Below are 26,792 nucleotides of genomic sequence, written 5' to 3' on the forward strand. Positions count from 1 at the left end.
AAACAAGACTATTGTACCACAGGGTAAAGATTTTATTATCCTCAGTAATGGGACTGCCTATGCCAAGGCATAGAAGCAGAAAATGAGATCTGCTGATCCCAGGGCCAAGACGGGGGTTATTGAAAGCCACAGTTGGTCACTTTGGTGGGCTTTTCAATGTTGCAGTGGCCTGGAAACCCAGGGAGGGAGGCCCATCGGGGAAGTGTCTGGCTCCAACCAGGAGAGGGGAGAGAAGTCACGCTAGATCTGGTCTCAGGCAGGAGAATGGAGTCAAAATATGTCCTGTACCTCTGCGATTCCAGTGTTACTGGAATACTAACCCAGGAGGCAAAGGCACTAAGTAGTTAAGGAAAGAGGTGACCGATCTGGCTGTCGCCCTCAGAGGCCATTGCCAAACAGTGCGGGGAAGCCAGCAGAATCGCTGCCTGCTTGCTACATCTATGAACAACCAAAATTGGTCAAAGATCTCTGAAGACAAAATACAAGCCCTAAACCTTTAACCTGAATTTGAATTTTTATCAACTGCAGGGCGAGTTCATCTGAATCTTGTTCCTGCTTTGAATTTTTCTGTTTACTCCAACTTGTTCCTACTTATTTTGCTTCTGTCTATTTCTCAGATTTACTGCTTCCTGCACTGATACTTAAGGAAGAAAAGCAAAGAGGCTGTGATTTAGGTTCCTGTCAAGGCTCAAATTAAATACAGTGCCTCTTTCTCCCTAAAGCCCTCCACTTGACCAGACTTAAATGAGGTGATGAGACGTAACTCAGAACCCTCTGTCCACTGCCTTCCTCTGTGCTGACCTGCAGCCACATTCGTGCAAATGATGAGTGGCCACACATGTTCTCTGAACTGTTCCACCAACCAAGGGAAACAGATACTCTGCAAACTGCACCAACAACCCTAAGCTATCGATGTATATAAACCCCAAGAGACATAGGCACAAGTCTACTCGGCTTTCTATAGGCAAAAGTCCACCCAGCTTTCTTAAGCCAGAAAGGACCATGAAGATCTTAGCTCCTCTAGCTGCCCTTTCGTTATCCATTAACATGTATAATCCACCAAAACACGGGCTTCTCTCTCTACAGGAGAAATCGTTGGCATTTAACTGACACCTGTCACTACTAGGGCTGGTTATATTTCCTTTGACCCAGTAAGTTTCCCATGACCAAGGTAATTCCTCTCTTTAAAGAGATTAGTCTTTTAAACTTTTGATTTGGTCTTTTTCTGCCCCCTCAGGTCATGGATTATATGGGACTTTTGAAATGTTATCCTCCTGGAGGAAAACTAGAGAAGACCAACATGTTAAAGAGAGAACTGCAGCAGTCTATGCAGACTCCATGCTCTCCTTTTCTCTCACCACTGCCATGTACCTGGTCACCTTTGGCATAGGTGCCAGCCCTTTCACGAACATTGAGGCAGCCAGGATTTTCTGCTGCAATTCCTGTATTGCAATCTTCTTCAACTACCTCTATGTACTCTCGTTTTATGGTTCCAGCCTGGTATTCACTGGTTACATAGAAAACAATTACCAGCATAGTATCTTCTGTAGAAAAGTCCCAAAGCCCGAGGCATTGCAGGAGAAGCCGGCATGGTACAGGTTTCTCCTGACAGCCAGATTCAGCGAGGACACAAGCGACGGGGAGGAAGCAAACACTTACGAGAGTCACCTATTGGTATGTTTCCTCAAACGCTGTTACTGTGACTGGATAACCAACACCTATGTCAAGCCTTTTGTAGTTCTCTTTTACCTTATTTATATTTCCTTTGCCTTAATGGGCTATCTGCAGGTCAGTGAAGGGTCAGACCTTAGTAACATCGTAGCGACAGCGACACAAACTATTGAGTACACTACTGCCCAGCAAAAGTACTTTAGCAACTATAGTCCGGTGATTGGGTTTTATATATATGAGTCCATAGAATACTGGAACACTAGTGTCCAAGAAGACGTGCTAGAATACACCAAGGGGTTTGTGCGGATATCCTGGTTCGAGAGCTATTTAAATTACCTTCGGAAACTCAATGTGTCCACTGGCTTGCCTAAGAAAAATTTCACAGACATGTTGAGGAATTCCTTCCTGAAAGCCCCCCAATTTTCGCATTTTCAAGAGGACATCATCTTCTCTAAAAAGTACAATGATGAGGTCGATGTAGTGGCCTCCAGAATGTTTCTGGTGGCCAAGACCATGGAAACGAACAGAGAAGAACTCTATGGTCTCCTGGAGACCCTGAGGAGACTTTCTGTCACCTCCAAGGTGAAGTTCATTGTCTTCAACCCATCCTTCGTGTACATGGATCGATATGCCTCCTCTCTGGGAGCCCCCCTGCACAACTCCTGCATCAGTGCTTTGTTCCTGCTCTTCTTCTCGGCATTCCTGGTGGCAGATTCTCTGATTAATGTCTGGCTCACTCTAACGGTTGTGTCCGTGGAGTTTGGAGTTATCGGTTTCATGACATTATGGAAAGTAGAACTGGACTGCATTTCTGTGCTCTGCTTAATTTATGGCATTAACTACACCATTGACAATTGTGCTCCACTGTTATCCACATTTGTTCTGGGCAAGGACTTCACCAGAACTAAATGGGTAAAAAACGCCCTGGAAGTGCATGGGGTAGCTATTTTACAGAGTTACCTCTGCTATACTGTTGGTCTGATTCCTCTCGCAGCTGTGCCTTCAAATCTGACCTGTACACTGTTCAGGTGCTTGTTTTTAATAGCATTTGTCACCTTCTTTCACTGCTTTGCCATTTTACCTGTGATACTGACTTTCCTGCCACCCTCTAAGAAAAAAAGGAAAGAGAAGAAAAATCCCGAAAACCGGGAGGAAATTGAGTGTGTAGAAATGGTGGACATTGACAGTACCCGGGTGGTGGACCAAATCACAACAGTGTGATTGATCATGTCTGCCCGTTATATTTTCACCCTAGGTCTTATCAAAAGCAAAGAGATTATGTTCATGAGAGAAATTTAAAGATTTTCTTTCTCTTTTAAGGATAAGAAACAGGCATTGCCAAAACAAAGAGTAAAGGATAAGGGGGGAATGGGCATTGCATATTTTCAATCTTTAAAACAAAAGGTTATCAGAAAGAATTCACACACACACACACACACACACACACACACACACACACACGAGACGTAGAGTCTCTTAAATTAAGATCACATAGGAGAAGCTTATGAGCGAGCAGAATCCTATTGTATCCACACTGCAGATGTTGCTGGTACTGTGACAAAAACCTACTGATTGAAAGGTCAGCTGCCAAGTCAGAAATAGCTTTAAGCATTGTTCAAACAGGAAGGCTTCCAGAACTTCTGCAAAGCAGTAGCTCCAGGCAGGGTCTATGGTTTGAGGTTTCAGCCATCTCATCTAGCTCCCCAACACCCCAAGGAGATGCTTGTGAAAGTTCTGGCCAGCAAAAGCAAGCCAGAATGTCAGCCGCAGACACATGGAGTGGCCATCACCCCTGGACTAAAACTGAGTCACCCCTACCTTCACCCAGGTGAGGCAGTTTTTGCTGTCTAGAATAAGTTTATCATATCCCCCCATTAATACACTTTTCACATTTGTACGGTTTGGTTACTATACCTTTAAACCAATGACAGCTCCAGATTTGCAGAGTTGGGCAATGCTATTTTGGAGTATCTTACTGCTTGTCACCAAATGGATCTGCTTTATTAGTTACAGCTCTTGGCAGGAGGCTCTGAGTACCGAAATCCACAGAGCTAAACCCAAATACCTGGCACCATGGAGGAAAAGCAGGTGTCTACTTGAAACCGGAGACAGTGTTTCCATTTTAACAAAAAAATAGCCAGCTGGTACAGCGGTTTGTGGTTTGGCCCTAAATGCATTTTCTGCGTGGATGCCCAGAAAGAAAATCTGCCCATGCCTAGCTGAGGAAGGAGAAATGAACACTGAAATGGTTATTTGCCGTAGCTTCCAATTTGTAGTGCCAATCTGCCTTCGCTATGAAACATGCCTGCTCAGAGACACAGAGGAGAAAAGAAAGTTCTTTGGTGGGTGCAAGTCCTGAAACTGAGAAATTTTGTAAAAGTGCAGGCAGGGGGATAAAGGGCTGAAAGGGTGATAGATGGAATGACTGGAAGATGTAATCACCAATACAAATCAATGATGACAGTCACACTTTCCTGCTGAGCTGGCTGCACTCTCATCTTCCTGCACCGCCCTGCCCCCCCCCCCCCCACACACACCTTTGTTGGTGCCCCTCTACTTCACTGCACGGCCCTTCTGCACGTCAGTGAGCCTTGATGTTTATACTTTTGACTTGCAGAATCGAAACAGAAATGGTTTGATCTGAAGAGGCTATGTATGGTGTCCTAGACCCCTGCATTTCTTTAAGTCTATAAAAATGAAGCTAACAGCTGGTCACATTTGAGGCAAATGTCTGCAGCACTTTTCCCTTTTAGAGATGTAGCTTATTTAGACATCTAGTGGTAAGCATTTCCCAAAAGCACCTTACCTTTCTGGACCTTAGCGGATGTACTGTGCACTTCCCCATCCTCCACAGAGGAGGCCACCGAGACCTAGGAGAATACAGCAACTCACACAGGGTCACACCACTAGAAGGTTTCCATCATTTTAGCATGCCTAAGACAGGGCAGGCCAATTTTAGACTTTCTCATAAGAGGGCTATTACTCCCTTCAAAGTACATTTCCAAGGAAGGAACATAGGACTTTATTGGCCACAAGGCAGACTTTTTTTTTTTAATGTCTGAGTAACTGTTTGGGATTTAGGTTTGCCATTGTCTTTCCCAACAGCAAAAATGCCCAAATGATTCCGATGTAACCACACCAAGTGCAAACCTGTGCTTTCTATTTCATGTACTGTTGTTCACACAGTTCTAAATACATGTGCAGGGGATCATAGCTCGTGCGTTATCCACTTGTTCAAACTCTCCTGCAGACACACTAAGTGATCATACCAATGCGTTATGCACTCAACTAGAAGATAATGAGCTTTAATCTGAGGACAAGTACAGTCCTCGAAAAAGGGCAACTTCACATAATAGATCTGCGATCAATTCTCTCTCCAAGGGTCCTGCAACTAGGCTACTATTTATAAAACACAGCTGAAGAGAGGATTGGTTTTATTCTTAAATCATATGTTGCTAAATCATTTTCTGAACAGTGTGTTCTACATCAGCCATTGATTTAGTGTCGGTCCTGTGGGGCACCTCGGGTTTAAGTGACTCCACAAAACTTATACAACGTGCGCACCAATTAAATGGATTTTGTTGAGATAATCATTCGATTTGGTCAACCCGAATGACTTACTGTGGAACTTTGTTTTATGAGAGATAGTAGTTTTCCAACTTGACTGAGTCTCTGTATTCCTTGGGATATTGTATTTTTCAATGAAGGGCATTTTCAACCTTGTCAACTTCTCTTTTCAACACTTGAAATCAAGGCTTACGGAATTCTGACTGTGGAATGGATTTTTTTTTACTGGGGGACTCTGCATGCCAAGATTTCTTACTTATTATTTATTGTTAGATCACTATTATTTGTTAATACTGATTACTGATTATTGCTCTGACAGCGCTGGTTTAGCCCGTTGAGCCCCACCATGGAGAAGACTTTTGAAGTAACTCAGAATCACATCCCTATAAAATTTGTCTTTACTTCATAAAGTTTTACTTTTTCAATTGCTACACAGAGGGAAGGAACGATCCTAGCAAACACTTGCAAAAGTTTTATTTTTCAATTAATTCCAACCAAGACATTAATGTTCACTTTACCAAAGAAACTTACTTATTTGGTTGGTCTTGAGTTGGTGTTTCTTCTTTGTTTACCAAAGAAAACCTGCCATTCATCAAAAACATTTTTCCTGGTCAACTTAAAAAAAAAAACTGTGATACTTGGGCTTTCTTGACCATTCATAAGGAAAAAAATAAAAGTCAGGGTAAGGGTGATTTTCTCTCATTGAGGGGAACGCAGCAGAAGATATAAATTCACAAGAAAGAAAATGATACTTGAAATGGGGAATTATTGTTTAGTCCTACAGTAATGGTCCAATAAGCAGCATAAGGGCTCTTCAAGCTAAAAGGAGTAAGTACATTTGTTCCACAAAAAAATTCAATAAATAAGACAAACCCTCATGAAACTCCCTCTCCATTGTTCCAACTCATAAGTTCTGGTTTGGTTTGGTGTTTTGGCTTTTGTTTTGCTATGGTTTGGTTTGTGGGGTTTGCTTCCTTTGCTCCCGCCTTTCCTACCATTGTTACCCCTTCAATTTTCAGTCAAAAGTGAGAGAACCCAATGCCATCCTCCATGGCTACAGTTATTTATGCAATATACTGCTCTAAACAAGGCCCTTGATAACTCTCGTATTTTAACTAACCACCACCCAATTGTTCTGAGTGGTATTCTGCGATCATAACACCACTTTCCTCCAGCCCCAGCAGTGGAGCTTGGCTGTGCCTATCTCAAGAACAGGTTGGCTGGGCAGCTGCCTTGGGGGTGTGGCACGAGGCAGAGCCTTTTGGACACAAATGGTATCCTCCTCATAATGGCTTTATTCCTTTGGATCCTATTAAAGTAGCCCTGCAGCTTGTCGTAGTGTTTGACCTCTGTGAATCTGTTTTCTCATCTGTAAAATGGGGATTTTAAATTCAGCAAATACTTACTGAGTGCCTAATATCACCCAGATACTGTTCTAGAGACTGGGGACAGCAGTGAACAAATCAGATAAAAAGTATGTGCCCTTGGAGAGCCTACACTTGAGTGACACTGCAGTTTTACTGTAAGGCTTACGTGAGATGGTGTTTCGAAAGCACTCGTAACAAGGCCTGGCGTAGAAAAGGAACTCAAGACATTATTATTTGTAATTTGTCTATCTCACAGTAGGGCTCAGGGTGTAACCTACAGAGAAGTCGATTATTGCAGATTTGGGCCCAAGACTAGGGCTATATAAAGATGCCATGTTGTCCTGGCCATTTTAGGAGATTCAAAATTTGGCTAGATCATCACTTAGTAGGGCAATTATAAAAGGGGCATGAGCCCTGGATGTTGGTGTTGGATTGTAATCCTTGAAAGAATGGGATACAGGCCCTTGGGGATGGGAGACAGGAGGGGAGGGGAGAGCACTTAACTATTTAATTACTATGCCTGGCTTGTCTGAAGACATTTGAACATTCCTTTTGGATACTTTGCTTTTAAGTTTGTGCTACATAAAAAGCACCAGGTATTTGAAAACAAAGTTCTTATTTTTGAAAAGCACAGGAAAGCTGCAACAGGATGGAAAGAATTGAATTACTGCTACTGGAATCTCTGGCAAATAGTTGGGAATGGCTTCAGCCAGCACATTGCAGAGTTCCTCCCCATGGTGGTTAAAACTCTTTATTTCTGTGTCATGCCAGTCCAGGAGAAAGCAAGGAGGAAAGTGAATGAGCTAAAATCCAGTCACCTGAATAGGTAGCGTCAGGATATCCTCCCTGGCCTGCCCCTCACCTGCCCCCCTTCTGCCCAGGTGACTTGTTTGAAGTCTTCCTCTTTGACATCTATGAGGGCGCCATGCAAGGAAGAGGGAGTGAGGGGACCCTAGAGAGCTATGGCCTCTGCAGATTTTCAAGTTAGAGTAACATTAGCACCCCAAGAGTTCGGAAGAGCCTACCTAGTGGGGAAAGAAGGCTTCTTTTTCCAAGAACAAAGAAAAATGAGTACCAAGCAGGCAACCCACAGAGGAACCTCGGTGGAAGGAATGCTGTGCCTGTGAAATGTGCCAGCCTCTTCTCCTTCCAGAATGCTGACACCAGATGAATCTATGGACAGAATTAAGCTTATCCCCCCCCCGCCCCGTTAGAAAACTGAAACCGGAGAAGGGAATTACATGCACAGAGGTAGTTAGAAGCAGAGACAGAACAATAAATGAAGTCTCCTAGTTCCTAGCCTCAGTCCTTTCTCCATTCTGCCACTTTACTGCCAACTTCTATATATCTACATAGGGTCTTAATCTGGGGGCCATGAATGAGTCGGTGGGAGGGCAGGACTCTGAACTCCCTAAAATTAAACTATATGCAAAAATGTGTATATATGTTCAATATGTGCATTTTCCTAAAGAGAGAGTTCACAGTTGTCATCAGATTCCAAAAGAGGTCTGTGACCTAAAAAGGGTGAAGAACCACTGTCCTAACATAATAAAGACCTCATTGGGAGTGTGATCCTGGTGTCCTCATTTTGGCTAATGGGCAATCAACAATTTCTCCACCATCTTTTCTCTAAGGAGCCCAAACTTCATGCCCAGCCAAGTGCCTATTTCCATTCCTTTATTCCTCATTCATTTATTTATTCGGCAAAAATATTTTCATTGTCCACTTTATGTTCCAGCGCAAGCTAAACACAGTCTCCAGGACAGGACTGTGGAAAGGATCCCTCTGTACTGGGCTCTTGAGAGGAGAAAGAATACCAGGTTGCTACCACATTCTCACTGTAGCAACGAAGTATACATAGCCTCAAAATTACAGTCACCACGTGGGGGGTGCCTCATTCAGCAACGCCAACATAAGGAAGTGGACCCTGTTAAAGAACCAGGAGCAGAGCAGCCTGTTTCCAAGTGAGACAGGCATATGCTGTGCGGCAGCCACATACCACGTCCTTGGAAGGGCTGCTCCCAGGTAAGCCCTATTCTGAGATGTCTATACTAGGCATGCGCACGCACACAGCAGCTGAGTCTCCAACACAGAGAGAGAGAAGGTGTCTCATTCATCTTGATAATATTTGTGGTAGGCAGATAGGAAATCATGGCCATGGACATATGGTGACATTTAAGGACAGGTGTGTCTTGGACACAGATATGCACATAGAAGCCCAGTTCTCTTGACTCCTAGCCATAAGCTCGATACAGTGTACATTGATGGGGGAAATTGGAGAATAAATGCCTCTGTTTGTACATGTTGGTTATGCTTTTTCTGGTATAACTTTAGGTACCATGGAATGCACCTGGGTTTTCCTAAAGGTAAAGCTGGGGGAACCACTGCTTGGCTTTTCCTGAAGCATAAGGAGGCACTGGCTGCTCAACACTACCATTTACATCCCCCTCTGCCCAGACCTGACAAGGGAAGCCTTCTACTGAGATGGACGAAGTTAGTCCCACTTTGTAGCATCTGATGGGAAGTTTGAAGACTTTGTTCACTGAGATTGATAAAGTGCTTTGCTTAATTCCTACAAAATGGCAAAGACTTGGCCCATTTCCATTACCCATTCCAGGCTCCTCCTTGGGAAAACCCATATGATTCTCTCTGGCAAAACAATGTACTTAATTTCCAGGGTAAACCTTCAATACGTTTGGCTCAGACTTTCAGATCTTTATTCTTTAAATGAATATCCTGCCAAAATCGCCTTTGCCCCGTCTAGTCACCAAGGCAGGTCCCATGATGTCTTCCAGGACCATGGATGACTGGTCAAAACGGGTAATGATGCATCAGCTCTGCGTCACACACGTACACACACGTGCGTGCACACAATGCATGTACACTCAACACACCTATAACACGTACACATAAACGCATGCATGCATGCACATAACACACACACACGCACACACACTACCTTTTACAACATACCTCACACATTTCAGACACATTCAAAATGTCTTAGCATGCCCAGCCCTGTGGTTCTACAGGGTTTTGCATCATCTATCTGCAGAAAATCGTAACAAATATTATCTTCTCTTCCTATATGATCTCTATGAGCATGTCTGAAACTAGACAAACAGGACACTTTTTTAGCTTAATAGACATTTGTTCCTTTAGTTGAACAACCTCTACACACAAAATAAGTGGTTTAAGATTTTTGAGTGAAAAGGAATTTAGGTCTCAAGAGGCTTTATGAGTCTGCTATATGTTTTCTGGAAATCATTTAACTGAGCCTTTTAAGACCCCTGAAAAAAAATAGAAAAATTGGTTCACAGAAACCAGCAATTAGATTTTAGAATCAAACTACCTACTCTTAAGTCAGCAAACCCAGAATTGGAAATTGGGGCAATTCCTCTCCTGTGTTTCCTACACACTCTAATTCACCCTGGGAGGCCAAAGCCTCGTCTACGGGCAAACATGAGGCAAAGAGAATGTGGTGGTGTGCCTAACATTAAGGTGGGCACAGTGGACGGCGTGGGACGTTCGTGGGATGGTAAGGATTTGGAGGGTAGTCTGTGTAGGGATGAAACCAAACAGTACACTTTTAAGAAAAACCTGGGGAAGTGAATGTTTCTTGGAATTTACAAATTGCTAACTACCAGTTTTATAGTGGGAAACTGCATCTGAGGGAATTTTCTAAGACAAAGTAAAAATAGCAAAGACCCAAAACCACAGATTTCTGTCCCAAGGTCTGGAATTGTGGAAATTTATCAAGAATTTTTCCTTTGTGATCCCAACAAGGGGAAAAGGAGTGGGAAGGAAGAAAGAAGGACACGGCAGATGGTCACTCCATCTTGCCAACCTCCAGTCTTAAGAAGGAGCGGCCATTGTCCATTTATCTCTAGCATGAGTTTGATGGGAAAGCCAGTGCCTTTCATCCACCTCAAGGAAAGAAGGTGCCATCCAAGGAAGCCTGGTGACAGGAAACATCAGTTTGGGAGAAAAGTCACTCAAGTAACACAACTACCCAAGACCAGAAACTTACACACACACACACACACACACGGAGTGGACATTAAGAAGAGTTGGGGAGAGGGGCCCTAGCACAGTTCCTAAAATCTAGACAGAGTGTGGCAGGCAAAAAGTAATTAATGGGAAGGTGCAACTGTGTGGAATGACTGAAATTATGAGTTGAGGATACTGGAGTTGCTCAGGAATCTCTATAAGATAAAGCTATGGAGCCTGAATCTGTACTGTTTTGAATAAAAAGGACCCCACATTTTCTTTTCAATTCTCAACCCATAATTCCATCTTAGTAATTTGGTGAAAACACATTCAAGTTCTATTTGTATTGTCTGTGATCCCGTAACTCAACCACCTACTCTTGGCTGTGTATTTACTCCAGCTTAGAAGCTGTGAGCACAATTATTGAACACTAGGCCCTAATAAGAAAAGTTTCACCTTGGGTTTAAGAGTTCCTTGGTCAAATTTCCCTCATTCTTCTAAATGTACAAATGTTTCAAAGCTGTAAAAAGTGTGTCTAGATAGCCAATGCAGTTAGTTGTTTTTTTTTTAACATCAAAGATAACCCTTGCCAACAATTATTAACAAAGAAATAGTCATAACAGTTAAATGTTCCTTTAGTAGTCCAATTTTTGTGGGTGACAAAAGGGAAGAGAGTCCAAATATTTAGTGATGTTGGAAGACATCCTCACCCTAGACAGAAAATAGTTTAAATAAGCAAAATGTGGTCCCTCTTTTATTGTCATCACCAGTGAAAGACATTCCTGAAATTGCATATTATTTTGTAAAGTTTGGGGCTAAATCACAATGAATTTTTAAGTTGTATCCATAGCAATTGATCATAAGATCACATCTTGTCAATCAGATTAATCACTAATACAGTATTCAGAAATCTCAATCCATTTTTCCAAAAAGGACCCCAACATTATGTCATGTTTCCTAGTATTTTAGTTGGATTTCTTCATACCATGTTTCCCTGAAAATAAGACCTAGCCAGACAATGAGCTCTAATGCATCTTTTGGAGCAAAAATTAATATAAGACCCTGTCTTAATTTACTATAAGACCAGGTCTTATATCGTAAAATATAGTATAATATATAATGTAAAATAAGACCAGGTTTTATATTAATTTTTGCTCCAAAAGCCACATTAGAGCTGATTGTCTGGCTAGGTCTTATTTTCGCGGAAACACAGTACTAGCTAATAGGTGATTCTGGGAATTAGAAATTATTTCTAAATTAAGAAGGAACATCCAAATCCTAGAGCATGTAATTAGTTCAGCTTGGTCAGTTTTGAGACAGATAAACATGAAACCCTACCGGGAAAGACACTGCAGTTGCACCCAGAGCTTGACACCACTTTTATCCACGACAGGCAGCAGCTGCTCAAGTGGACTGAACCAAAAACTTGCCCAGAAACATTTCCCACAAAGAGTTAAAACACTTGTCCATCAAGGAGCATTAATAAACTATACCTTTTACCAAAAGTCAAGACATTTTAAAGATGTTTTAAGGAAAATGAATGTAATTTTTAAAATGTCGAACTCTTTCAGGAAAAAAAAATGTCCTATATTTTGTACCACTTGAGTTTCTCTGACACCTAAAATATGTATTTACGTCATCCCACACCCACACAAAAACAAAATCAGCAGGGAAAACTATCCCACTGATGATTGGCAATCCCACAGTTACTCTCCATCTGACCAGCTTTCACCAGAGGGCAATATTTCAGGCTTGCACGTGGAATTTATAGACTGTAGAAGCCCCCAAGCCACTTAAGCACGCTAAACCTGGGAAATGGCTCGTCAAATACATCAAATCCTTAGTTAACTATCCTTTCATATTAAATTCCCATCTTCCAATAAAGCATCCTATTTTCAAACTAGATATCAAATTTCAAGTGTAAAGAAGATTTCGTGCTTATTGCCTTCACTTTTCCATAGTTTTCTAATCTTCTGATAGACACACACCAAAGAGTGAAATGGAAGTGGGCCAGGGGAGTATCTTCAGTTTTACTATTTTTTCCTTTTTCTTTTTTTACATCCAGCTATCTCAGTGTTCTTTAACACGAAATATTATGTGTTCATTATGTTGTTTTACTTTTTTCCAGATGAGCAATCAAAAAAGTGTGTATGAGTTCATGTCTTACAGACAGAGGTTTGGGTGTTTTGTTTGTTTGGTAGCAGATGTCTTTTTATAAAACCTTGCGTATGGTGCCTTCTCTGGCTTAATGGGCACAATGTTACATCCCCATCTCTGAAGAAAGAAAAGAAAACCCAGTTTCCTGGCTTTAGTTTAATATATAATCACAAACAGGGGAATGAAATTGTAGCACGAAGCACCCTATGTACCTACATGTCTAGGCTTAAAGGAAGCCAACAGAAGCCTAACGAAAATATGTTTGGCCTCTCTTTTCTCTAGTCTGGTCTTCCACAGGCATTTAGGGCTAAGGACAGAGGAAATGCTGGGTGTACTAGTTATAGGTCAATACCTGTATGCGGAGGGAGGAGAAAAGCCTGAGATAGGAATAACAAAGCAGTATATACATGCGTGTGCTGTCAAATCAATTGTTGGTGGGTGGTGGGTGGGTTTTCATTTTTAGTTTATTTCACAGGGTTAACTGAATGGATGCATGATTATCACTGCTACAAAGAAAGTTTGAATCCAAAATTATATGTCACAGGTACCAAATTACAATACTGATCTCGTACTGTAAAGGACTGGAATGATTTCAGATTTTGTCTCAATAGTTCTGAGCTGGGAATAGCAAAGAAGTTGCACTCATACTGCTGTCTGTTAAAGTCCTTATTTAGCCCATTTCCATGGAAACTGAAATCAGATATATTTCTCTCTCTCTCTCTCTCTCTCTCTCTCTCTCTCTCTCACACACACACACACACACACACAGACACACACACACACACACACAGACACACACACGAAAAAACTGTCTAGAGTTTGGTGTGTGTGTGTATGTGTGTGTGTGCATGCACACACGTGCACACACGCATATGCACACAATAATTTCTGCATGGACAATCTCTCATCAGTGATAACTCTCCAAGAAATGGAAGAAAGGCCAGCAATGGATTAAAGGCCAGGCTGACTTCACTTCGCTGAAGCCAACCTACAATGTAAATGAAAAACCCAGGTCAGAAGAGTAAGCATAACACACCAGGCCTCTGCTACCAATTCCTTGGAGAATTCCACTTCGTAACTGCATGTTCAATTAATTTAGTTAACTAACTTGGAAATATTTTATGGTAGGAAGACATCCACAGGGACTAAATTTAATCCGTTGGATCTTTGCCCACTTTGCTTTACTCTCAAGCATTGACATTTCCCTAAATAGCTCAGAAAATAAGAGCCAAGGAAAAAGAGAAAATGAATGAGTTCATTTTAATATTTCAACATACACTTAGTTAAGTTTCCATCCTAATGGCAAAATAATATGAGCACATTCCAGATTTATGGAACTATTTAGTAAATGATTCTTAGGCTATGTCTCCCTTGAAGAGAGACCAATACTCAGGTTGCTGCCTACAAAAGGGCATTGCTGAAACCTACAGTAAGTTTGGAGAAAGAATGAATACTGCTCTTCTCCTTATTCCTTCAATGATGTCATCAGACAACCTGGATACCTTCTATACGTAGACAATTTTTGACAGGGGGCAATATCTTACTTACCAATTCTGTTCCCCTTTTCCATAAGAAAAAATAAAAATGGGATTTCTTTTAAAAGAATTTCATTTTAAAATGGATTACAGATGATGATTTGGGATCTTAAATTAGATTCTCTTACTCCACCCCTCAGTAAAGTTGATCAGTTTTACAACTCATGAAGTATTTAGCTTTCTCTGGAATCCAAGATGGATGAAGAGCTGTATGTTTCAGCTGGCAAAGATCAACAGAGCAACAAGACAAAATGCATGTTTGATCATATTCTCATTTGTGCTTCATACTTAAGTGTGTAGTCTTATGTAAGAAGGAGGGTGCTGACAGTCTGTATTCAAAACCTGGGGGTGGGTGGACAATGATTTTACTTTATAAAATGGAAAAGTCACTTCTTAGTATTAAAACATTCATCAAGAGGGAAGAGTTCAGGTGGAAAAATGGAAATTTCTCATCACCAAGGCACGGCTCACGATGCCAGGCCCCTCCCTCTCGGGGGCAAGTGTTACCAGGGTATTACACTGAGATGACATTTCTTCATCTACATGAAAATCTTCATCCCTTCAGAGAGCATCATTGATTCACAAAAATATAAAAAACAAAAAATTCCCTTGAGTCATCTCACTTAAATCACCAAATTCAAAAGCATCCATTGAGAGTGAGCCCTAAAAGAATGTGCAGTAAATACCCCTCACAACAGCTTGAACAGGAATCCAGATGTTGAATCTGTAAGAATGTTGAGTCCCATTAACTGAAAGCCATCCAACAAAAGATCTCAGGCTGTTATACTTGTCTGCATTTATATGAATTAAGAAATTTAAGGTTGTTAGCAAAGGGGCCCACTTAATTTTTCTCTCCAGTTTACCTTGCACTGAAAAAATGACAAGAAAAAAAAAAAACCCTGGAAGTGGTACTGAATGCTGTTCACAGGACTTAGCAATTGACTTTCCATAGTTAACAAGTGAATTTTAGAAAGAATCAGTACTACTCAATAATTTTTATAAATATGCATACTGAGTCCAATGCTGAAACTTGTAATAACTATAGTTGTGGTATGCTAGATTTATACCCTGCATGCATTTTATGAATGCGAAAAGAAAATCCTCTCCATGCCTTATTCTCTGTTTTTGATGTTTCCAAAAATATCCCGAAACTCCAGCCAGTGTGGCTCAAATGCTCCCCAAACAAACTTTTGCAAGTGTGAGTACTCTGGGTTTTTGCTAAAGGGTGGATGATACAGCTCGAAGATGAATTGTATCCTAAAAGTTACAGAATTATGCACCAACAGAACACGATTACAGGCTGAAATATGACACACTGTGTAAGGTCATACAACCAAGCGCAACGTTTAGTAAACATACACCTGTTTGTCATTTTGTGTTTATTTACACAGTATTAAAAATAAAGCACAGGACTGAAAACAAATACGTGTGTGTCCCTTTTGGATTATTTGGATGATGGCAAAGGGAAAGCACAAGAAGCACCACTGCAAATTTGGCCATCACACAGCTTTAAAAAATAAAGCAGATGCCAAGTTGAACATCTATTAATATGTGATCTTCCAACCAAGAGTCATCTTATTCAGGTATCAGAACTAGAGCATTTTTCAGAATGTGGTTCATAAGTGCCTCCCAGTCTGCTATTGGCACAAACATGAGGGTCCATGAGTGTCTTAGGCTGGGTATCCCCCAGAATCAGACCTGGCGAAAAGGATGTGTGTGCAAGCAGTTTAGTTAGGACGTAGACCCAGGAGCACCTGTCGGGGAGAGGAAACGTGATGCAGGGAAGGGAAGGAAGACAGCCGGGATGGATTAATGAACAGGTTACCTCTGTGGGCAACTGGAGCCTCATCCCACTGGAGACTTCTGGGAAATTGTTGTGGAAAACGTATCAGAACTCTTTGTCTCAGGAATGAGGGAGCTGGGGTATTGAACCTCCAACTGCCATCAGACATATGATAAGGGCTCCTTGTGGGGTGTGAATTTCCAGGACCTTTATCCCACCCCATCTGGGACCTAAAGAAGAGCCCTCGGGGAGACTGCAGGTGTTCCGTAGATGCTGTTAGCACAGACCAAAATGGTGAGGGCCAAAGGATACGGACAGCGTGCCAGCAGCATCCGTAACGATGAGGACGATTCCTCAACATACACTATACGGATAATAAACAGAATCTTGTTTAATTCTCTGACACACCATAGGTGTCGGGACTCCAGGGCCACAAATCAGCGCTGAAGGCAGGTAAACTGAGGTCTAGTTCAGATCTCCAGCAGAGTAACACCACCAAGGGAAAACTAAAACTGGTTAAGGATATGGAAAAACTAAGGCTATCGGCATGGTCAACCCAGATAAAGATCATGGCCCACCAGGTGTTGTGGAAGACAGCTCACTGAGGTATAAACAGAATTCAGAAACTGGATGATTCCAGAAAAACCAGGTCTTTAGTTTTAGGACCAAGAAGAGCTCCAATTCGAGCTTTATCTTTGTATATACAAGAAGCTTCGTATCCAGTGGTGTGCTGACAAACTTTGGCAACTAGCTTTTTGGGGAAGAAGGGGTATAGCCAACTCCAAGCTACTCACAGTTCCTTGTCTGGCTCACAAAATTCCTACAAACTTAACAACTGTCGCTCACAAACTGGCATGAGCCGGCTCCAGTGCCCCACTGCCTGTAGTTCTCCACCCAACAGCCAGCCACTTGGTGCGGTTTGAAAGGCTACTGGCTAAGCACTAAAATATCTCCAGTGCCCGAAGTTGGACGTTATGCCTGGATCTCCCTCAGCAGCTGTGTGGGGGGACAACACAAGCGATTTGGGTCTTGAGGATACTCAGCGGAGGCCGACCTCTTGGCACCCTCGATTCCCCTTCACTGTTAGCCTCCTTAGAGCCTTTGAAGCCCTTTGTGTCTGGAATTAAGATTCTGGCAGAAGTGCCTCTGGGCCAGACTTCAGCAGCGCTTTACTCCCACCTGCCCGTTGGCATCTCTCATGTGTCTGTTCCATTCCATGTCTATTCCAATAGCTTATTCACCAACATTTGCACCATGTATTTATAAGTAAAATCAAACTAGACTCATATCCAAAAGCAGAAGAACCTGGAACTGTCACGAGTGCTCAAGTGAATGAACGCTTAAGGCACCACAGCCCTGTGCTCAACCCTTTTCTGGATATTGTAGTTCATGCAGATTTTGCCTGCCCCAAACCATGAGCAAAATGAAACTCAACAGAGAGGCATGTTCGGTTCACACAACATCTAGCTTCCTCCTCACCCAGAGGGCAGGGATCCCTGTCTCTCCCCCATCACATCCTAACAGAGGTCACGGTCAACCACAACTACAAGCAGCCACCCCTTTTCTGTAGGCAGTGGTACACACAGCTGCACACCACCAACTGGACTTCACATAACCTTCGGATTTTAAAATACTATTGCCTTCCAAGTGATTCATATCACCTAAAACCTGTGTTGCTTTAAATTCTACATTTTTATAAACTCCCTGACAGCTACACAAGTTGTACTCCAGATTCATGCCGATTGTGCTCCCATTTCTTGGTTATTTCTTCCGTATTCAAAAAGAAAGACAGACCTATTTTCAAAGTAAAGTATTCCCCTCTCCTGTCTTTCTCTGGTCTTATGTAAGTTTAAAGTTACTAAGACACCTCTCACATACTGTTCAGATTTCTTCGCACCTCAACAAATTCTCCCCACACTTCTTCACTGCTAAGGTGGCAATCTGGAGTTCAATTCTGTTCTCATGTTTTATGACAAAGAACTTCCTAATTGTGTCTATTGGAGTATTAGAGGAGGATAAAAGTACAAAGTTCCGATTATTTGTACATGGCTGCTATGCAACTTGCAGCATTCAGCAGGCATTTCAAGGAAGACCTGGAAAAGAAGGAACTGTCCAGAAGCTCACAATTTTTTCTCTTTCTAGGGCTTCTCTTTACAGTAGCTACCGCTTTGTGCTGATCAAGGCTATGATTTTAAACTCTCTTGTATAATTTTCTAGTCTCATCTGAAGCAGAAAATAGCAATGTAAATAACAAGAATTTTTCACTATAGTTCCAAACATTTCCTCAAGAGGTATTCAAATAGAAGCATTTCTTTACTATTCCCTGGCAGATTTTCCTTTGGAGAAATTGTGATCTACAAAACATTTCATTTTCTACTACGTCTCTCCCATCCTTTTGTCCACAGCAGCCAGATGGTACTTCTTATTAGCAGAAGAAATAATCAGACAAGAACAACTGGCTGTTGAACAGTTAGGAATACTGCCTGATATATTTTTCCCACATACTCACTCTTGGTTCCAGGTAGCAAGACTATGTCAGCTTTAACAATTCCCAGCATCTTAAGTCCCAATGCAACATTTCTAACCCTCACCGTCATCGCAAAACTAAACTGAGCTCTAGCGACAGTGATAAAATTTAAGATGCAAGCTGTCACTTAGGAATCACCACGGATTAGAGTATCTGGATAAGTGAAAAGAAGATGAGGTAGGAGGTGGAGGTGGGAAGAGGAAGATGGAGTGTGCCTAATCTGTATTTTTTTAAAACTTCATTTCCTTACACAGTCTTTTTTACAGTATTTGTTCTCATTAGGTGTTTGGCTATTTGGAACTGTCATTTCTAGCTATCCTACAACTTGTAAATGGTGGAAATATATACCTTTTTAAAAAATACATCATATTGAAAGATCCCTAAATGGATTTTTTTCTTGTTGAAACCCTACTGATTTCAATTATCATTCCAGAAGGTTTTCTGTGAATTTCAAATTAATTTTCAATTAAGTTACTCCTGGGTTTAAATTGTTCTGCCCACCAGTCTTTCAAATAGTTATTTCCAAACAAATTCCTTAATGAACTAGGGAACCTGTTATTTCAAAGAACTTCTTGGTTAAATGGAATCACCACATATATCACTAAAAAAGAGAGGTTCTTTTTTTTAATTATTAGTTTCAGGTGTACAAAACAATGTAATAGTTAGACATTTATACCCCTCACAAAGTGATAACCCCCTCCCCCAATCTATTGCCCCTGACATCGTATATAGCTGTTACAATTCCATTGACTCTATTCTCTACACTGTACTTCACATCCCATGAAGTGGTCTCCCTAATAAGACATGTTCCCATCTGACACCCTACAAAATATTTACAACATGATTGATTGTATTCCCCAAACTGTATTTCATATCCCAGTGGTTTATATATACCCTGTTTCTCCAAAAATAAGACCTAGCCGAACAATCAGCTCTAATGCGTCTTTTGGAGCAAACATTAATATAAGACCCAGTATTATATTATATTATATTATATTATATTATATTATATTATATTATATTACATTACATTACATTACATTACATTACATTACATTACATTATAAGACCCAGTCTTATATAAAATAAAGCCAGGTCTTATATTAATTTTTGCTCCAAAAGACGCATTAGAGCTGATTGTCTGGCTAGGTCTTATTTTCAGGGAAACATGGTAAAAGAGAGGATCTGTTCCCCCCAACGGACAAGGAAATTAAAAAAAAAAAAAAACACTTTGTTGATCTGATTACAAATGTTGTATCTTAATTGGTCCATGTGAAAAAATAGCAACTCTGACAAAGTGGTCCTCTGTATGGAAAGAACTTGATTATTAGCTGTTGCACCTAAGTCACAATTTCCTGCTACTATTAACAATTCCTCTTAAACTCCTTGCAACCACTCACGTATCAAACTTCCAACCTCCTACACAAAAGACACTTAAATGGCCCTCAAATCATCCACCAAAGAAAACACAGAGGATACTCAGAATCTATGACACAAGTAGGGAAATGCAGTGGGAAAATGGGTGGGATTTAATATTTCTCCTGTCAATGCTAACTTCTAATTAACTACTAAGATAGTAAGTTGCTTCAGAGGATGAAAAGTGAGAAACAATTCTCTGAAATAAAAACTTTTTGCTATCTCATGGAAAAGGATATTTTAAAATTTTACCACTGCTAGAAAACTCCAGATTTAGCTCATTTAATTGCTGTAATGTTAGCTTTCATGTCTGCCATCATTTTTCATATATTTGTATGTAGCTATAACTATAACACAAGAAATCAAAATAAATTTTAGAACAAATGAATCATTAACAATTTTATTTAAATCTTATACAAATGCTTTCTCTGTCGCATTTTGTATATGGTTTATCTTATATAGAAGTTAACTTATTAAAAATTCAAACTATGTGGGGATATTTTGTATACTCTATATATTAAAAGTCTTAAAATTGTTGCTTACCTCTATCCTGGTGATTCTATAAAATAGATGATATTCATTACAGCATTAACTTGGAGGCCTACTCTAGCATCTGTTTTGGAAACAGATGTAACTAAATTATTGTTAAAGGCAAGTCTACTCACATCAACTGTTGACCTTACATTGTGGTGAGCATGAAACCCATAGTAAAGACAAGAGGGTGTGAAGGGTAACATGGTACCCCCTTTCCCAAGAGAAACGTATCTCAGTAATCTTACTGGCAATCAGTATGTACTGTCAGCATCCTATAGGAGTGAACAGTATGTTATCTGTTCTTGACTGGTTTTACAGAAGTGGAAGTTCCCTGACACACATTCATTCAGGAATGAGTATACAACACAAGTGACACTAAAAGATGTGGCGGTCAATTAAAAAGAATTAAAGGGGGAAAGGAATGACAACACATTTTGGAGGCAACTGCAGCAAGAATACAGGCTTACTTTGTGCTGCCTGCCCTTCCTCTGCTCTATGGCAGTATCTGTTTTCAATGTCCTGCCAAGGGTCACCACCCATACTCCCCAAAGGTCCACTCTTCACTAAAAAGCCCAAATGACTCAGGATCTGATGGACCGTATATATTTGACCCCTTTGTGACACTATTAAATGAACCAACAAATGAATCAAGGAGGTGTACATGCTTTCTCAGTAGCAGAGCATTGGTTTCACTTAATTACATATGGTAGTCATTGAGTATCTGCTCAATAACAGGCAGTTCTGAGAGAAACTCAGCCTACAGGGGAACCCATACCTAGACAGAAAAAGAAGATATGCACATTAATACTAGCATCCAAGAGACTCACTCATGTCTGCAATGCCTTCTACCCACCTCTGAATTCCACCACTCCCAAGACATATACTGTATAATTTGGAAGCATGGTGGAAATTTGTCGTAATTTAACTACACCCCTCAAATCCCATTTCCACTCATTGCATTAGGATGAATTAGATTGCAAGTAACCGAAAAGCCAATTCAAAATAGCTTAAACAATTCATATTTGCTATGTAATTGGCTTATGTAATTTGAAAGTCCAGTGTTAGAGCTTGCAGTTTTTAGGGTAGGTTTGATTCAGCAGTTCAACAGTGAAATTGAAGTCCTAGGTTCTTTCCTCCATGAGTCGAATTTATCCTGAGGCTATTTCCCCTTTCTGTTCTCAAAATAGCTTTAATGACTCCCAGAGCTACATCCTCTTCAAGATAGGGTGAGAGTCAATCTAGCTCTAAAGAGCCTGGATGCTTCTCACCCAGGAATACCTACCGTGTTTCCCCGAAAATAAGACCTAGCCCAGGGGTGTCCAAACTGCGGCCCACAGGCCAACTGTGGTCCATGATCCATTGTTAATTGGCCCGCAGCAAATTCCAAAAATATATTTAGTTTACTTAAATAAACCAGGTGAGACAATACGTACTTCACCTCGAGTGAGCAGCCCGGCTGTTTGTGTATTTTACCACATATGGCCCTTGGTGAAAACCGTTGAAAAAAGTTTGGATACCCCTGACCTAGCCGGACCATCAGCTCTAATGCGTCTTTTGGATCAAAAATTAATATAAGACCCGGTCATTATAGTAAAATAAGACCGGGTGTAATACAATATAATATAATACCGGGTCTTATATTAATTTTTGCTCCAAAAGATGCATTAGAGCTGATGGTCCGACTAGGTCTTATTTTCGGGGAAACACGGCAGTACTGTGTCACAAAGCCCTCCCTGAACCAGTAGCTATACCAAGGAATAGGATTACTCTGAGGAGCTCAGGCCTAATGACAGATCTTACCCCTAGTGACAAGGGTAGAGTCAGTTTCCCCCAAAACAATTGGGGGAATGGAACCAAAACTCTCAGGGATGAGGAAAAGCTATGCAAAAATACACTTGTGGTTACTAGGCTGGAGAAGGAAGACCACAGAGGAGCACTCTTCCCCTATAAGGAGAAACCACCATCCACACTCCATTCTTCCTTATTGCTCTCCTCATACCGGAAACATCAAGGGAGCCCAGACTAGGTGTTTCATGTTTTGAAAGAGAAGAAACAGGTGAGGGCATGGCACATACAGACGTAAGTTCAGAAATACTCCTTTCCTGGTTAACAAAATGAGCCACTTTCTAAAGCTGGATGATTTTAGCCAATAGTGGGCCACAAGCTAGACAACATCAGCAGGGCTGTGGCTGCAACAGGACTATGATTGACACATCCAGCGCACCTGAAAATGTGGGGAACATGAGCACAAAGAAAGGAGCTGCCCAGTAGAATGGCTGTCAAAGGACTCACGAACATAGGACAGCTCTATACCATAGTCAAGGATAGAAGAGAGCACCCTTGAGAAGCAACTGCCCAAACATACTGCTTGTCTGGGAGCCCACCCCTTCGCCCGTGGTCATCATGTGTTCTCCACTCCCCTGCCATGCTCACCTCTTCCTGATCCTTCGGCTGCACCTCTCAGCAGCGAGGAGAACAAGAGCACCCACAGCATCCGACTGCTCCTCTGCTCTCCCATCAAGCACGGCCCCGCTTTAGATAGTTTAATCCTTGTACTTATTTTTCAAGCAAACACTGGAGGACCGACATGTGTCCCTTTCCATCAATAGATGAAGTGACTGGGGATCAAGAAGCTATAAAACCAGTCATCAGAGTATCTGATTGGCAAGAAGGGTAAAGCCAGCCCCTCTCGTGGTATTTGCCCCCTGACTGTCATTTCTCCAATGACCACAATGCATACCAGGCTTGGCTTCTGAAATACTTCCCTCTGAAAGGAGTTCTGCCACAATTTATCACTGTGACGCTATGCCCTGGCACTGGAAAAACTACTCCAATAGTCTGTCCTCGAGCAGTGAGTGGATCACCAAGAGTATCTCTCTATATGGAAGCCAACATGTAACAAGGCCATAAAAGATTACTCCCTTTAGGGGATTTTTGTTCTATGTTCTCTTGTCTGTGTCACCGCAGATCCTTGCTTGCCTTTCAAGCTTGATAAATGGAGGAGCTCGTGGTCACAACAGTGATTCGCTGTCAGCAAAATTTAATAGCACTCAGTTAATTTATGGGAAACAACAAGCTTCATTAAATGCTGAAGCCGGCCTGAATCATTCACCTCTGCAACAGAGGTGTGCTTGGCAGCTAATGGGTTCTTTTTGTTTGGGCTGCCCTGACGTTATGTATTCCAGCAAAGGAGTGAAAGCTAATTCAAGAAGGATCTGCACCATGGAAGTCTCGCATGCTGTGCATTTATTAGATCCCACAAAGACTTATCATTTCTGGTGTTTGAGGAAACACTTTTACATTAAGAACTATAACTCTACAAATTACAACTGAGCATGTGTAAAGAGACAACAACAGCACAAGTCATGTTTATATGGACAATAAGTGATACAATCATAAAACATATCTGGCCAATATTGAGGACAGTGAGCCTCAAACTTAAAAAGCTATGGCAAGGGTGGCTTGTTAGCTCAGTTGGTTAGAGCATGGTGCTGATAACACCAAGGTTGCCGGTTCAATCCCGCATGGGCCACTGTGAGCTGCGCCCTCCTTTAAAAAAAAAAGAAGCTAAGGTACTCTTTTGTTTGTTTAGTTTCCAATGGCTCCATATTCTGCCCCAGAAAGGCTTCTTTTTTTCTTTAATTATCTCAAAATTTCTTTTGAGAGTTTCATTTGTTTTAGAATTCCGTGACTATATGCAAAGTCACTGAAAGACAGCTCCAGGATTGTATTAGGTTGATGCAAAGGTGGTTGCGGTTTAAAAGGTTAAAAATAACTGCAAAAACCACAATCACTTTTGCACCAGCCTAATAATAATAAAACCTGAAGTGGAGAAACAATGATTTCGAGTTTCAAGAATTAAACAATACAAATTTAAACTATGTCAACATTCTTTAGGTGTCCATGGCTAAAAATAGTTTGCCTCTTTTTAAAAGCATTTTTGTTACAAGTCTCCCAGGTTTAGCAAGAATCTGGATTGTTGGGCTTCACAAACTTTGGCACAAGAATCCCCTGTAGGCTTTGTTAAAACACAGATGAGTAGGCCTCACTCCCAGAGATTCTTCAGTAGGTCTGGGGTGCAGCACAAGAATTTGCATCCCTAATAGGCTTCCATTTGCTGCCGATGCCGCATAGATCACAGACTCAAAAGGATTTTTCACAAACCTAAGGTCTATATTACGTGGCAAGACAAAGCCCCAAGCTCCTTACCTTTATTCATGGTGTATAATAAGGACCAAAATGCAACCACAATAGTTGGTCTCATTGTCATCCCTGTCATGAGAACTATAGGGATGTATTTAGATACAATGACTATCTCCACTGAGAATGTGGAAACAATGGCAAAACTAAAATCAGGTTCCAGAATCAGCCATTTAAGACTAATGCCACAACCCCAGGGCTCAGTTGACCATTTGGTTCTGATTCATTTTGACTACCTACTTCCTGCCTCCAATTCACAAACACCTATACTTTAAATTAGGACAGGAAATTCTGTGGACACAAGAATGTTACCTGGGACAAGTGTCCATCGGATACCCTACAAAATCTTTACAACGTTATTGATTACATTCCCCAAACTGACATTCATGAAGCTAAAGCTCAACAATAATGAATGTCAACTACAAGTTTATATATATATATATATATATATATATATATATATATATATATATATATATATATATATATATATATATATGGTTACAAGAAGTGGAGTACAGCATTAGGAATAGAGACAGTGGAAATGTAACGGCTGTGTGTGATGTCAGAGGGGTGGTAGATGGGGGGAGAGGGGTTGACACAGTGTGAGGGATATAAATGATAAATGTCTAACTATTACATTGTTTTGTGCACCTGAAATAAAAAAATGTTTTAAAAAAAGGAATATTACCTGGGAATGTGAACAGTCCTTAGGAAGAAGTAAACAAACCTAGACAACAATGCAAGTAACATGAAGCCACCTGGTTGCAGAGTGAAAAATTCCACCAGCTGTGTGTTCACTCTCCAGGATGCTGAATACACGGATTGATTGATTTTTTTTCTTTACCGAAGTTCCACTAAATTAACTGATTAGCAGGGGTGGGGAGGTAATGAGGACGAAAGATATTAGCTTGATTAAAACAAGCAGTTGTTCAGTTTTTGTTGACAAGTTAGGAGGAAGGAAATAAATGTTTTTCAGCTCCTCCAAGTTACCAGCCCGGCCTTCATTCCATAAGCAGTTTAGCCCAGAAATTGGTATATTTATTATATTTTCCCCATTTACTATAAGGAAATTAAGGTCCAGAAAGCTTAAGTAACATGCCCAAGGTCATTATGCAACGAAGTTGCAGATCTGGGTTTCAACAAAATCATGCCTTTTTCTTTACACACTAGTCTTCCTGATGCAGCTTCTCTTACTACTAATAATTAACACTTACTGAGTGCTTTCTGAGCATTTGATATATATTGTCTTCCAGTGCTCTTAACAACCCCTTAAGATAGGCCCTGATATTATTCTTATTTTACAGATGAGAAAACTGAGATGCTGAAAAGTAACTTGCCCAAAGTCACACAGATGATGAGTGGTAGAGATGGGATTTGTTCCTCTGCATTAGAATCTAGGCTCATGAGTTCAACTACTACTACAATGCCACACTGGACAATAGACATGGCACAACTTGGGAATTACTAAAAACAACCAATTATCAATAATATAACATCAGGGCCGGCCCGGTAGCTCAAGCGGTTGGAGCTCCGTGCTACTAACTCCGAGGGCTGCCACTTTGGTTCCCACATGGGCCAGTGGGCTCTCAACCACAAGGTTGCCGGTTCAACTCCTCAAGTCCCGCAAGGGAGGGTGGGCTGTGCCCCCTGCAACTAAGATTGAACACAGCACCTGGAGCTGAGATGCCACTGAGCTCCCCCATGGCTCAGTTGGTTGGAGTGCATCCTCTCAACCACAAGGCTGCCAGTTCGACTCCCGCAAGGGATGGTGGGCTGCGCCCCCTGCAACTAGCAACGGCAACTGGACCTGGAGCTGAGCTGCGCCCTCCACAGCTAAGACTGAAAGGACAAGAGCTTGAAGCTGAACGGCACCCTCCACAACTAAGATTGAAAGGACAACAACTTGACTTGGAAAAAAGTCCTGGAAGTACACACTGTTCCCCAATAAAGTCCTGTTCCCCTTCCCCAATAAAATCTTTAAAAATAATAATAATAATATAACATCAAATAAAGACTTGAGCATTAGGACTCTTAACAGTGAT

General features: G+C 41.2%; 1 protein-coding gene across 2 annotated transcripts in view; it reads left to right on the forward strand.

Moving 5' to 3' along the window:
• The window catches only part of PTCHD1 (patched domain containing 1), a 64,322-nt gene extending 48,612 nt beyond the window's left edge, over positions 1-15,710 (forward strand). For both annotated transcript variants that reach the window (XM_074323202.1, XM_019713810.2), the window contains one exon: positions 1,238-15,710. In XM_074323202.1, coding sequence (XP_074179303.1) covers positions 1,238-2,892 — 1,655 coding nt within the window. In that variant the 3' untranslated portion in view covers positions 2,893-15,710. The remainder of the gene's footprint in view (positions 1-1,237) is intronic.
• The last annotated feature ends 11,082 nt before the right edge of the window (positions 15,711-26,792 follow it).

The sequence above is a fragment of the Rhinolophus sinicus genome, chromosome X, assembly GCF_036562045.2.
Source record: "Rhinolophus sinicus isolate RSC01 chromosome X, ASM3656204v1, whole genome shotgun sequence".
Classification (NCBI taxonomy): Eukaryota; Metazoa; Chordata; class Mammalia; order Chiroptera; family Rhinolophidae; genus Rhinolophus; species Rhinolophus sinicus.